Raw genomic sequence first — 14,934 nt, forward strand, 5'->3', positions numbered from 1 at the left:
GCTTCGAGCTCGTAAACCCCAACTGCGTGCAAAACACTTGTAGTTGCGTGCCGCAGCTGCGCAGGATTCCGTTGTTCGCGCGGACATAAATACGTACCCGATATTAGGACATGGGCATCGGGAAACAAGACAGCGCGCCGTTGTTTCCTGTAATATACTAGGGCTGAGCAATTGCTCGATTATTCCTCCAATTAATTAGCGGTGCCTTAGTCGCGACCAATTTTTTTAACGGGTTAATCGGTTGAAATTTGAGTCCAGTTTTGAGAAGAAAGTATAAATACCTTGCTGCTTGGTGCTCATTTATCAGGCAGGAGTGTTGTATTTCACGGTAAGCTACCAGAAAATTTTCTATGATCCGGAGAAGTTGTAAGTTCCAAGCGTTTGAGTTTGAACATTTTATATTTAAAACTGCGTATCTAAATTTTTTGTTCTTTCCTTTTTTTCTTTTTTTTTTTTGGGGGGGGGGGGTAGTACAACGTTAGATTATAAACAAGGCTGCAAATTGAGCCATTGATGATAATCAAGAAATAGTAAAAACGAAATATGTAGTTTTAAGCTTTTAAGGGCTGTTGAAGGGGTCCCTTCAACAGTTTTCTTTGTAAACTTTGGGACTCCCGTCTGAATAAGTGTAATTAACTTACATCTTGTTTACGAATAAAAGCACATTTTGACTTGACTTGAGGGTATTGTGCCTGAATATCAGCCCAAACTTATTCAAGATTAATCGATTAATTAATTGATGAAGTGGTAGCTATTAATCGGGAACGTTTTTCTGTTGTTTTTTTACTTTACTAGTACTAACTAGAACTTCGCTCGCTACACCAACGATACGCTCTAATAGACAAAACCAGAAACAATCCACTGCGTCAACGTACCCGGAAATGAGCACATGGGAGAGAAAATGTTTGCAATTTACGAAGGGAGCTTGTGAATGAAAACGCAGTGAGCGCGCAGGCGAGCTGGTGATTACTTGACTGAACCTGAGACGGGGAAGAAAGAGGAAGATGTGTTTTCATGGACGGTGTATGTTGTCTTTCCTTTTACCTGTCTTCCATTTGCTTCTCTGTTTCAGGCTCAGTCATGTAAATTAATGTGTAAACTAAAAATTAAAGAAAAAAAGAAAAAACCGCTCGCGTTAAAATATTGAGCCTAACATAGTCATTGTCACAGTGCATACTGTCTTTTTTTATTATTATTTCTAAGCATTTTTAAGCCTCATCATTTGCAAAGCACCCTCCATATAGATTGCAGCAATTGGCTCTCCTAACATGTTTGAGCACAAAATACAGGAATATCAATGCAATATTCCAATGTTTGTACAAGAAAGGGCAGTCCCAGGTCGCACAGTGGGAATTCGACCGACAGACTTTAATGACAAAGCCTCACTGGCACGACACACCCCATTTCTTTCAGTGGACGAAACAAAATACTGTACGCTTTTTGTTGACCCTATCTGTCTAAATTTTAGGTACCACTGGACCGAAGTCGCAGGTACAGTGCTCGCCAAACTTATACTGAAGACTCGAACTACATATTTTCTCATAGGATCCCTCTTCATGTGGCAGCCGAACAACGGTTTCATATTGTAGCACTCAACAAACCATCCCGAAGTGCCATGTTAAGGTTGCTCAGCTTCCCTACAGGAAAACGCTGCTGTATACATGGAAAATGAAAACACACAGTTTACGTGTTTCGTATAAGTTTGGTGAACACTGTACGCTACTTTCGGTTTTTTTTTTTTTTATATGGCTAAGTTTTGACGCTTAAGTGCAGAAATGATTACCAAGAATGTTTATATCACGGATGGATGTCGTTTGACCACGTATACTAAGGCGAGGGACCTTAATACCGACATGGTAAGCCCATGGCGTGAATATATTACATTTTCTGTATGCGTTGTGTAGAGATAGCAGCAAACGATGCAGGACTGTCTCGTTCTATGCTGTGCAAATCCCAGGTAGTCTATGTTACTTTGATAGCTAGCTAGACGCGATAGTAAACGCTTGCCAAAAAGTAAAATCACTTCTGCAGAGAACTGCTAGCAAAGTTAGTATTTGAATGAGGTACAGTTGCCTCCAAACGTGAAAATGGTTACCGCCGATGTGAAAGGACCGTCATACGATGAAGAGAGGCGTCTCCGACAGTCTCTGCGGACAGGCTTTCAAAGCTGCACTCACAATGACCGGGGCATAAGAGACTTCGTTTTTCAGGTAAGACTTTCGCTAAGTCATTAGCTAAGTCTTCAGTTAAATGAAGCCTCTAAACAAAAAGTCGGCCGCCACTAGATCTAAGGCCTCCAACAGGAGACTTATTTTTTATGGCTTCAGCAGCATCCTACTCCTTCGTGTTCTGTTCAGCATATAGTGGTATGATTATTAACTGTGGCATATATGACCATGGCCGTCTCCGTGACCTAGAAGTTTACACATCGGACTCCAGAGCACAAAGACTAGGGCTCGAGCCTTAAGTGGTCCCTCCCCCCACAGTGTCTTCGTTGGTTGTTGTTCATAGATCTCGGTTGCTTTGCCACGGTAAAACCCCGATATTTTATGTTTCTGTTTACACGCCTCCCCCAAAGCGACGTTCTTCTGTTCGACGAAACAAATCGCTGCGACTTATTCAGTTACAGGGAACCCGGAGAGGAAAAGGGGGCGGTCGCATCCGCGCCACATGTCGGGCAGACGCGACGACAGGTAGGTGGTAGGAGATCGCGGGCGGCTGTCAGCCCGAACAGGTTGTGAGACCACCCCGAGAGGGTCCCCGCAGCGCCAGGATAATACGGCGCGTCCATGTCCAGGTCGTCGTAGGCGGCACGGCGGAGACCGGACGAGGCGCCGCCGACGGCTACAGCGCACCCTCTCCGCGTCACTCGGGGACGCTTCGTCGATATCCTTCCAGCTTTTCGCCGAAGGTTTCAACGTTTGCCCCGTCTTGGAATGGCCACGTTATAGATATTTCGATCTAGTGCTCTAATCTGGACATCTGGCGAAATACCCCGCGTGAGAAATCCAGCGGGTATGAATGGCCGGCGCCAAGGTCAAATGCAGCGTTGGACAATCACGGTCACAGAATTTCTTGCCGACTTCTTCACCAAGTTTACGGCCCCTGGTCGTCATATCATGCGCGCACGTAGCCTTCATCCTGACCGCTTTCTATAGCTATGGTCCCAATGCTATAGTCGGTGACACAACTCAGGAGGGTAGGGTGAGGGAAAAGAAGGTGAGAGATGAAGAAATGGACGCAACGCTGGCGAGGGAAGGAGGAAACCCCCTCCTCTTGTTAGCGTCGCGTTCGCTTCCTCCTTTCTGACCTTCCTTTCCCTCGCCCTACCTTCTTAACCTGCAACACGCTTTTTTTGTATGACAGTGTTGGTTACACAAAAAAGAACTTTCTGGAGACACGTTCGAAGCCAATAAAAAATTGGGTTGTGTGTGTGTTTATACAGCCTAGAACTTGGTCTGCCTCACAGGGGCGACGAGCCTCCCAGCTGTAGATGAGCAATTCAGCCAGTGCAGTACAACGGCTAGCCTGGGGTCTTTAACGTGCATCACGCAGTAGTGATACACGACCGCACGCCGGTACGATGCTCATCCAGATCGAAACGGGCAGGGGTGGGGCTCGAACCCAGGATCCCTGGGTTCTGCAGCGCGAGCTTTCGCTCCACGTGCTCCGAGCTTTCGAAGCCTATATAAAGCAAACGTGCTGCGAACAAATGCTTGAGCCGTGCGTGCATCTTCTTCATCATCTTCATGTCTTCATCATCTGCAACGAACACCGCCTCTTTTGTACGATCTGTGAGCTGTGAGACCTTGGCTGTAGTAACGGTCCGTGCGCGTGTACCACTTTCTAAAGATGCGTTCGCCTCCTATCATTCACGTTAACGGAAGGCGGGTTAGAGGATGCAGGCATAACGGCGTTACAAAGGTAAGTTAGCTTACCACGTCTATCGGGATATTGAATGCAGTAAATTATTACATCATTGTTTCGTTATTTTATTTGTTTAGCGTTTTAGTTTCTAACATGACCACGACCTAAAATTCTAAAGCGCTGAGAAGCCACAGGATGATGTTTGCACAAAAGACTGCCCTCACAGACGAGAGCGTTTTGCGGCAGCGTCTGCTCTATTGACGTAGAAACTGGAATACACCGTCGCTGTGCAAACGTAACAACGAGGCATTCGAAATGGGTAGGCGGAACCTGAAACGGCCCCTTTGTATTAGAAACTCGGTAGGCCTGTAGCCGTTTTGCTGATGCGCAAAGTAAGAGAGGCGCATCCGACCTGCGCCTCATTAATAGCAAGGTCATAGTGCTGGAATGTATTTGTTATTGTATATCCCCATAATTTCAGAAGCCCAGGACCGGAGCAGTTCAGAATATCTCATTTTCAAATCGTACCGTAACCTGACAAGTAGGTTCACAAAGTTCAGGACTGGTATATCGTAATCGTCATGTACTCCCACAAAATATTCTGATTTTAATTTATAACAGCTCGTTTTCATTTAGGCTTAACTACAGTCATTTAGCCAGGGCATCCACAACTCAAGCACATCGACATAAAATGCATGTCTTGCAAAAGCGGTTCCTAAAAGTTGTTGAGAATATTCCGTCTAACTTTCACACACACATGAGTCGTTCGTAAATAAAAATGTATTACCAATCCTAAACATGCAATATTATCGGCTTTCAAAGGAAAATTTAAATAAGAAGTCAAAACTAAATAATCGTTTTTAAGAGAACTTGCTAACTTATAAAGTTAGCCTACACAAAGCGCCATAGTGAGCCCCGGAAAATTAGCAATCGTAGAACAATCTACGGGCAAGGTACGTTGAAAAACAAACTACCAAGATTACTAAATAAATTAGCTGCCGAAAATGTCGGGCTTTTAGATATCACGTTTAAAGCATTGCGTTGTTATTTCAGCCTTCAGTCAACATTTCTTACGTAAATAAAGCTTTGTAATATTATTAAGCCTTGAAAGTTGTGCATGTACGCGATCTTGTTTATTTTTTTTATTGTTAATGCCTTTCCAGACATTCTTCGTTTGCGTGGTTGTGACGTAGTTTGACTGTGTTCATAGTTCATCCTCTTTATTTATTTATTTTAATCTGTTGATGCTGTAAACTGTAGGGTATGTGAATTATTTTTTAGTGCTGCATAAATGCTAATGTAGCTGGCCTTGTGACAGCTTTTTCCACGAGCCTCCAGTGTTCTGCACGTTGTACTATGCAAATAAAATTAAGAACAGGAATCCAGTCGCGAAGAAAGGAGCGCAGGAATAATGCGAGACGTCCATATTTCCATCCGATTTAAAACACGGCGAAGTAAGAAGAGGCTTATCGGCACCATCGAGATAAATGTGATGCACGAAGTAGGAACGAGTGCAACGTTATCTGTCGACATCTAATATATACGCCGGAATTGGTGGTAACGTGGTCACGTTTAATGCTGGAAGAAAGGGCTTTTACAAACTCGGACGATGTTGGCAAGAATTATCGATCGGTGGTTGGGAGGTCGTTACGGGCAAGATAAGCGTCATATCAGAGCGCTGGACTGCGGCAAACGCCATGCACATGCCCGCGTGGCTACTTGAAAAGTTTGGCATTTACGTAGCACCACTAGGAAATTCAACCCTTCTCAGCCAATCTACCTTACCGCCTGCATTTTTTTTAACTATTAACAGGCAGTGCGGGATATTGCCATGGCCACGCCTTGCTAAGGGTGGCCACGGATGCCAGACTGTTGCCCTAACATAGTATTTTTTTTAAAGTGGTAGCTTCATAGGGCCGACCAACCTCACACTCTGAAAAAAAGCCCGTGAGTCTACTTTCCCGCACAACACTCGGAGATCCAATCACCGCAAGTTACGGAGGCACCTCAGCGAATGACGATGCCGAAACATATGTTTAGACCAGTGGTTCTCAAATGGGGTTCTGCGGACCCTTTGGGGTCCGCAAAGGCCTTCTAGGGGTCCGCGAAGCCCTGTCTCATCAGTCAAGCCCGGCAATAAGAGTTGTCTTTTTTCAGGTAGAGAAGAAATGTTTCAGTTTGCGGGCGAGTTTTTGCCTGTGTATGTCAATGAGAGAGGTCTACTTCATACTAGCCCTTAGTTATATCCATTTATTATATCATTATTATATTTAACCAATACCTTTCCCCTCCTCCCACCACAAACGGGGTCCTCCATCATCTCCGCCGATCCACAAAGGGTCCGCGAAACATCGATGGTTGAGAACCACTGGTTTAGACCAAAAACGCAGTCGGAGTTGTGACATTAAGCAATGCAAAACGTCACGCTTGCATTGCTTAATGTCACAACTCAGACGGCGTTTTTTTTTTTTGTCTAAACATATGTTTTGGCATGGTCATTCGCAGAGCTGCTTCCGTAAGTTGCGGTGATTGGCTATCCGAGTGTTGTGCGGGAAAGTAGACGCACGTTTTTGTTTAGAGTGCAGGAGCCGCGTAAGCACGAAATGAGTTGGTCCGTCAGTCTGTGACCGCTAAACCATCCTGGAAAAAAAAAAAAAAACTGCAACCGGTGCCGGGGATCGACCACGGTCACCGGCGTGGAAGCGGAGTGCGCTGCTGACTGAGCTACGGACCCAGCGCGCAGGAACGGGAGGAGCAGAAGAAGGCGGTGTGACAAAGTGCGTGGAGGGGGAGAGGCGTGGGAAGGATAAGAAAGATTGGAGCAGACACAGGTGGTGTAGAAAGAGCGCGCGGAACGAGGACTGGAAAGGGCGAAAAAGTTCGCTTCCCCTCTCTCGGTGACCAACAAACTTCAACGCAAATCATTTCTATCCGCGTGGGTTGAAGTGAAGCGCGCATAGCGTCACGAAAAGAGAGAATGGTGTGACGTAATTTGTATCCATACGAAATCCTACCCTGTACATAAACTGAGCTAAAAGCACGACCCACCCCAGGCACTGGAAGATTAAGTGTCATCCTGCCCTAGGAACCACCCGAACTAAGAGCACCACCCACCCTATAAAACTACAGCATTCAAATGCATTTAACAGAATGACCAAACATGCAGGCAATTCTTCATCCACTGTGGCCAGACCAGCTTCTTAACCGTGGCTGCTTGAGACCGTTTATAGAAACTGAAATGAGATACAACCGACAGAGAAGCTGCGGCTTCGCTATCACACGATCAAAACGAGTGAAAGACCGTGCACCCTGTGTACAAGAAAAGGACGAGGAGGAGGGACCGTTGCGTTTTGGGACCCCACACAGGGCCATTTCCCCGGACATCAGCGGCGGGAGTTTGCCCATCATCCCGCTGGAGGATGTGACCTCAAGGTCAATCGAGAAGCGACCTCTTGGCGCTTTTTTCCGTTCGCGTCCGAAGCAGTCAGCACCTCTGGGCCACGAACTCTTCACTTTTTACTCACGCGAAGCGTCATGCCGTTTCCCATGGTTTCTTGTTATGCTTCCGCTTGTCTAACTGGCAGCGACCGGATGCCCATTTGTAAATTCCACTTTAGTGCACCCTTCCCCTTTCAATACATATGTATTTGACATATTGCATATCTGTGCCGGCTTAGTAGAAATCAAGGGAGAAAACATTTTGCTCGAGTCTTGAGGCCACTTGAAAGAAAGCACTGTCATGATTATTGCCCGAGCAGACTAATTATTGCCCGAGCAGACCTGCACAACGCATTGAGGGGCAGGATCGCAAATATGATAGTATTTGCAATACGAATTTTATATTTTGCGGTTATTTCGCAATTTGTGTATAATTACATATCGGAGAAATCATTCGGAAAGCTATTTTTGTACAATTTAATTAAATATAATTTCGGGCCTCCTTTCTGTGACGCAAGTCGCAGGGCGTGACTGTTGTTGCACTTGTCTAAATTACATAATATAAATTGCCATGTGAAAGTTTCGATTGCCTTTTTGTATGTGATTGTCCAATCATGCACCCACTCCATGTCAGTCAAGTCCTGGTATTATTTTACTCTGAAATAGCTTCAGAGATGTAAAATGTTTTGAAAATGACGCATTACCTTCCGTTGTATGGGTAGTTGGATTGTTTAAATACGTTTTTGAACATGCAGTTGCACTAAAAAATGTACTTTGTCGAAGGGATTTGTATTTTTATTTTGATATATCTTAGGATATATGTTGCTCATTCGTGGTACGCATGGATAGTGCAGCCGTCAAGCGGAGAGCTCTTAATTACTAGCATCTACTATGCTATTTTTAGTCTGTCTGATTAAGAAAAGATGCTTTAGTAGTTTGGTCATGACCAAGGTGGTTCTAGATGTGCACCCCTTCCGCTGAATGCAATCGAGCTTCTAGAACTTCATCTTATATTATAAAGCTTGTTTTTCTCGGCAGGCAGCAGGCGGTTAGTGAGGGCTGTGGGCACCCTGGCGGCTCCCCAGCCCAGTTGCCCGACAACGGGGCACAGGTGGCGAACGTTCCTTCGTGGCGGCGGAGTCAAGCCGACCACGCAAGGCGGATCAGAGGCGGCACAGAGGCAGTCGCTGCCTGGACTCAAGCGCCGGTGGTAACAATGTTAATGTATTGATCGCCTCTTCCATGTCCAATTCAATGTATTTCTTGTTGTTCGTTGGCTCCGTGTTATTGCTCGGGGTCGAATATGCAGCAAGGCAAATCGATCACAGGGTGAAACTAATAAGGTTAAGTAAACTAAACCAAACATGTTTATATGACTCCCGTTAAATTGCGAAATACGAGGGCAACGCGTCATGTCCTCGGGAAACTATTCAGTGATCTTTCTCTCAGACATAACAGATTGTGGGCGAACGGGCCACCTTTCGGCTGGAAGGGTTAACAACAAATGCGCTTTGTGCGTGGCCTTTGATGGCACGGACGGGTGAGAAATGCTGGCGAGAAACCTTTTACCTATGTCTCAGTAGAGTATAGGCATTGACCCGATTAAACGCATCTGGAAAATAAGGCGCAGACATGATCGGGCAGGCTGAGCACAGTTGGCGCGTTATATAACTCTGTTTTTCGAAAGATTTAACGAGTTTCCTAAACAGCGAATTCACCAAAGCAGGTTGGCTCGAGTGAATGAGTTGAATATTTTACCCGGAAGAATACATGAGGCGAAAGTCGTAGCGTACACAAAACCGACCAATGAGTTACACTTAACACGTCAACATCTTCAGGGTAGCTTAAGTAACCTACCCGTCGCTTATAAGGGTGTTTAAGCATAACTCGTGCCAAGTTGCTGCACGCTACTCCTATCAAACCAACGGAGTATTGTTCTCCGTCCTATCGAGCAAGTCAAGATATTTTTGAGATCTGTTAAACTGGATAATTAACGTATATTATTACCTAACTATTGAAATATTAAAATACGCACAAGTGCTCTAATATGAAAAAAGTTGTGGAGCGTGCTGAGAAACATTTCCTCTTCTCATTTCCATCAAGGTAGCCTTCGTGTTTCTAATATCTTTTTTGAGCCCTAAGGAATGCGCGAAAGATTTAACAAACATCTCACGTGACTAAGGGCACTATACCATTGCAGTTGGTTAACAAGAAGTCACGTGCAATTTCTGTTTAAATCTCGCGTGCAATTTTTGTGTTCAAAAGAGATTTAGACACACGCAGGACTCCTTGATGAAAATGACACTATGGGATGTTGTTTTTTTTCGACACGCTCTCCATCTTCTGTTTGTTGAGTGTTTGGGCACAAATTGTGGTGTGCACCAGATCGTTTCAAGCGTCGGAACAACTTAGCTGAAACACCCTACAATAGGGCTGCGAAGTATATGTCGTACTGATACTAAAATGCGGCGTGTTACTTACTCGAATGGTAGAGTAATCAGCCTGTTCCCCATTTATGGCAGTCAATACTCATTTTGTTCGATGTCAACGCATTTGATCGAAGCGTGGGATTGCACTGTGTGAAAAAGGATAACTTTTTCATGGTAGTAATGACCAAAATGGGGAGGGGGGGGGCTCCCAACACCGTTTCAAGAAGGCCTGCCACAATGATTCTACTTGTTGACGATTAAACCATGCACATTGTGAAGTGTCTCCATTATTTTATTGCTCACTCTTCTACAGTAAAAGTACTTCAAAGAAGTTGAAATTAACCCGGCCATCAAGGAGAACGTTCCCCAGGTGCCCTTATGTAATACAATGCAGAAATAACCGTAAATATTAAAAGAAACGTCTCAGAACTAATATCAGAACCAAATGCATCGCCCAAAATAGACAGGCCCATGCCCGCGTAACAAAGAAGAAACTATACCACGCGCTGCGCCTTCAAAGCGTGTCTGCGTCCATCACGGATAGGACTTATATCCATTGTATGCAAATCTGTGTGCAGACTGAATCAGAGATAATATCAGGGAGAATGCTCCGTACGCGTCCATCAACTAAGGTATTTTTTTCTCCACAATGCACGTTGAAACCTGCTTTCTAGAGACGCAAACGAGGTCGTGACTTGTACACACCACGAAACTGCGTCGGATACATTTATAGCATCCCATCCAATTGCGAACCGTCGTACAGTTTCGAGATCAGGATCAGGATGAAGAGGAAACACACCGATGTCTGATGGTACGTCTGTTTTTACCGACTTTAGAAACTTGTACGGCCCTCGACAGATTTAATACACTGCGCTCTAGTATTAGACAGTAAGTATTTATTTGACAAACCTTTTCGCTAACATCCTGAGGTCATGATGCTGGAGCAATTGGTTTCATGTGTCTGCAGAACTCGAGTTTCCGGAGTGAGTAAAAATATTGATATATTTTTTATTTATTTATTTATAGCTTAAACTTGGCTTGCTTGGAAGCAGACTTTATAACAAAAGCGAACCACGCGCTTCACTCCGTTCAGTCCTAAGCCGACAGTGCTGTAAGGGCTGCATAGTACCCGGACCAATCAATAGCCTCCCTTTCATCACCAGACACCGCTCTTAAGCGCTTTGGGTAAGAACGTGATCACGTGATGAAGGGACGACGTATGGTTGGGCCGACGAGCACGTAGCTTCCATCGCACTGTCAGCTTAAATGGAAGGGGAAAGGCGGGTCAAGCGATTCCCGCTGATCCGGGACGCCATCTCCTCAGAAGACCGACTCGTCTCGGCTCGGCTTGTTGCTCGGCCTGTCTGGCTTTGGCTTCAGGGTAGAAGGAGCGACGTGCAAGACGTGTCTTGGACTCACCGTGCGCAACCCAGCCGTGTTGACAGGAGCTACAGACGCGATGTCCCGCTTTGCTGGGCGTGAAGCACTCGCAGCCGCATCCGGGTTTTGTGCACCGGATCGCCTGCACACACGAGAGGGAAGGGGAAGACACAGCGTCAGGTGTAGCTCGAGCCGCTCGAGGATATGCATGGAGAGAGATGAACAGCCGCGAGGTGAAAGGGCCGATCCTCGAGTCGAAAAATAGGGGTATACTTGTTTCAGACAAGAATCTGGACTCGGGGGCTTTCGATTTTTCATTACAGTTTCCTCCCCCTCCTCAGAGCAAAATATTTATATTGCGACAGTGACGTAGATGGAAATTAATTTCGGGGGGTGTTTTGCGTTTCTAGTAAGGTTGGAAAGGTAGGTGGAGGAAGAGAAGAAATGAGATAACGTTAAATTTCTCTTTCTATTACACCTATACATATGAACTAGCGTTAACAATACTGCACAATTAACTGCTATAAAATCACTTTACTGCATTACTGACAAGAAGACATTAGCAAACTTTAATTGTACAGTTTTCATTGCTAATACAAATCGACGTGAGAGATGCTGGCTTAACCATAGGTTCACCAAAGCAGCAAAGAATGTCTTCTTAATAACCGGCGTTGTCTGCATTTTAATTCTCTGTTTCAATTTCTGCATCTACTACCTGTTGTTTGTTTTTATGTTTTCCACCACTCCCTTCTGTAACGCCCCCTGGGCCTTGAAGGTACTGAAATAAATAAACAAATAAATGTCGCGTCAGAGGCAAGGGAGAACAGCGTGATTTTACTATACGCTGTTCTCTCGCGAGGGTTTCAATAGGTTCGAGAAACACGTCCGTGACGTGCGGGACACGACAACAAATATACGCCCAGGGAGTTTTCCCACTTTTTGGAAAAGAAACCTACTGACTGGAGGCATGAAACGATGACTTTCACTATCAGCGCACGCGCAGATGCACTTATCGTTTGCCGCACGACGGAAGGCTACATGCGCGCGCTGGAGGCGAGACGTTCTGCCGCCGCAAATCACATATGTTGCAACAAACGATATAAAGAAACACTATAGTGTGCCCAAACTTCAGAGTGTTAGCAAGTGCTCGGTCCGGGCAACGTGGTTTACAGGTCGCGTTCGCAATATACGAGCAGCTGCGCGTAAGTGCGGTCAGAGTCAATCGTCCGCAAGCGTCTCGAAGCTTTCCTCCGCCCCTCCGCCTGCTCTCCGCCTTGCCGCTCGACAACGCACGCATGTGCACACGCACGCCACGTGCGTAGGAGGCATCTACCATGAAATTCAAGCGACCGCTGTGATTTGAGTTGCATCTCCTTTCGAATCTTGGCTCTCTAAAACGGCAGTCATTCTTCTCACATCTCGTATAGAAGGCACGAAGTTCGCTGCGGACACGATGTCCAAATTATTTGCGGACATACTTGGAGCCGATGTGATGAGACCGTCATGCGGAGAAGAAACACTTTTTCACATACTGTCTGTAGGCTGAGACTGTCTTTTCAGTGATGCTAAGCAGCGTGACTGTGGCTTACAAAAGGCACGCGATCGCGCTGACCTTACGTCGAAAAGCGGCGCACCTATCGACCCTTCGTGGCGGTTTCCTCCCAAAGCCCGGCAGCGAGCTCCGCGAAGACCGCGAGCCCCTCGGGAGCCGGCCCAGGGCGGTAAGCAATTTGACCCCCCCGGTGGTCGGGCGACCGGTCACTTCTCGACCGACAGCCTAACCCCGCGCAGAGGGAGGGGGCCTCTCCATCAGCGGGCTCCGGTCCCTTGGGCGCCCTAGAGACGAGCCTGCTTCCGAGCCGCTCGTTATTTCCAGGGAGGGGGCAGGGGATGACTGGTTAACGCGGCGGTGCTGCTGGGCCGAAGGGGCTGAGGCGACGAGACGCCTTTATGGCTTTATAAGGCCTCGTAAAGGGCCGCGGCCCCGTGCGCGATGGGTTAGAGCCCCGGATAGGTCCGCGGCCACGGGATGCCGCCGCCGCGGATGGGACACTTGGCCGCGGAAGCGCCGCGGAGTTTCTGGTCGTCGCGCGCGGGGTTCGGTCGCGTGTACGGCGTGCAAGTTCGTCCGCTCTTCGCGCACCTTGCGCGTTGGTTTACGCTCCAGATGCGCCTATGTGCTTTTATTTACCTTCGACCGTAACCAATGACGGCGCGCGCTTCACTGCTTCGTCACCGCGCATTTCCTGCGCATTCTCTGCTCTGCCCTTAGTGTGGTGATCCTCTCCTTGCACTCCGATGCGCCAAAGAGGCATTTTGGAAGACTTCCCCGCCGTATAGCCTTCAACCACTCTGCGTGTGACAAAAGACGATGAGTGGATATGGTGAACGCACGCGGTTTTTGCGGCGGCGAATGGTCAAGCCAGTGTTGGCGATAACGCCTTACAAGTAACGGAGTTACAGGTAACGCGTTACTTGTTTCCAGTAACGTACTCGTTACATTTTGAAAACAGAAACGGGTAACGTACTTACATTATCTATTTCAAGTAACGGATAACGTAGCTAAGTTAGTCGTTACTTTGCTTCCAACGACTTTAAGGAATTACACTTACATTTTTTCGTGTTTGTTGGGGCCAAGCCATATAAGTTTTTTACGTTTTTCTTTGCTTTTTTGTTTGCTAAATATTTATATAAAACCGTAAAAAGAAAATGTTTTTGGACAGTGTCGTAGATAGGCCATCCGGCACCCGAAGCGTTTATGTCTTTCGTAGCTACCCCCCCCCCCCCCCCTTCCCCTTCCATTCACTCCCCGAGATCGCAACCATCCAGTAAAGCGGGGGCGAGGTGCCAGGGCTGCTGTCACGTGGGGTGGCACCACCCCACGTGACTGGGACACCTGGCACCCGGGGCCCGGGGCCCTTCCCCCCCCCCCCCCCCCCCCCCCCCCCCCGTTGCTGAGCCACTGTTTCTGAACGGACATAATATTTTTTTAAATAATGACGCTCATTCATATCTGTAACGTCCAAGACTAAAACGTGTTCATTCATAACATAAAAAAAGTAACGCCAAAAAAAAAGAAAAACGCGCGTTACTTTTTAAAGGTACCGATGACGGTAACGCGTTCGTTCTGTTTCGAGCTAACGTAGGTCGATAACGCGTTCCCTGTATTTGCGAGTAACGAGTAACGTATTTCGTTACTTTTCTTCGATACCTCCTGCCACACTGGGTGAAGCCTGAACTTGATAAATGTCTGAGTATAACCATACTTATTTTCACTCGTAGATCTGACCTGAGCCGACATCTAAATCTAACGGAGGCAATCGAGGGGCGGCAAAAAGTGTTATCTCGAAGGCGCTCGTCGTCCTTGTGCGTTGTCTATCATAAACTAAATCAATCACGAGCAGAAAACCAAAAGCAGGATTAAGGGGCATTTACTAGGCATGATTGGCTCGGACAAGGGACAGAAAATACATATATAAACACCCTACGGGCTCCGTAACGATGCATGTTTGGCGCCGTTTGTTTGGCTACTCCGGATCGTACAGATCAATTCAACTAACTGACGTCACGCCTGCTGTCGGTACCGCGCATGCGCAGACGCTTCACTTTTCCCGAATTGGGAGGAGTGAATCGGGAAAGCGGGCTTGTTTGGAAACACTGGGTTGGTGCATAACGACGGCTGCGGTCCGACCTATAATCTGAAACGGAGATATAAACAATACACCTTTCCAGCGCAATGTCCAGTCCCCATATATACTACGAACGCGTGCGCGCGGCATCTGATATTCCGCAGGAGAGAGCTACTGCTCATCTTCATATC

General features: G+C 46.7%; 1 protein-coding gene across 1 annotated transcript in view; it reads right to left on the reverse strand.

Moving 5' to 3' along the window:
- The window catches only part of LOC8030142 (zinc finger protein basonuclin-2), a 266,974-nt gene that overhangs the window by 161,650 nt on the left and 90,390 nt on the right, over positions 1–14,934 (reverse strand). Inside the window, exon 2 of the mRNA XM_042291008.1 lies at positions 11,154–11,256. Coding sequence (XP_042146942.1) covers positions 11,154–11,256 — 103 coding nt within the window. The remainder of the gene's footprint in view (positions 1–11,153; positions 11,257–14,934) is intronic.

The sequence above is a fragment of the Ixodes scapularis genome, unplaced genomic scaffold, assembly GCF_016920785.2.
Source record: "Ixodes scapularis isolate PalLabHiFi unplaced genomic scaffold, ASM1692078v2 PGA_scaffold1__304_contigs__length_218370807, whole genome shotgun sequence".
Classification (NCBI taxonomy): Eukaryota; Metazoa; Arthropoda; class Arachnida; order Ixodida; family Ixodidae; genus Ixodes; species Ixodes scapularis.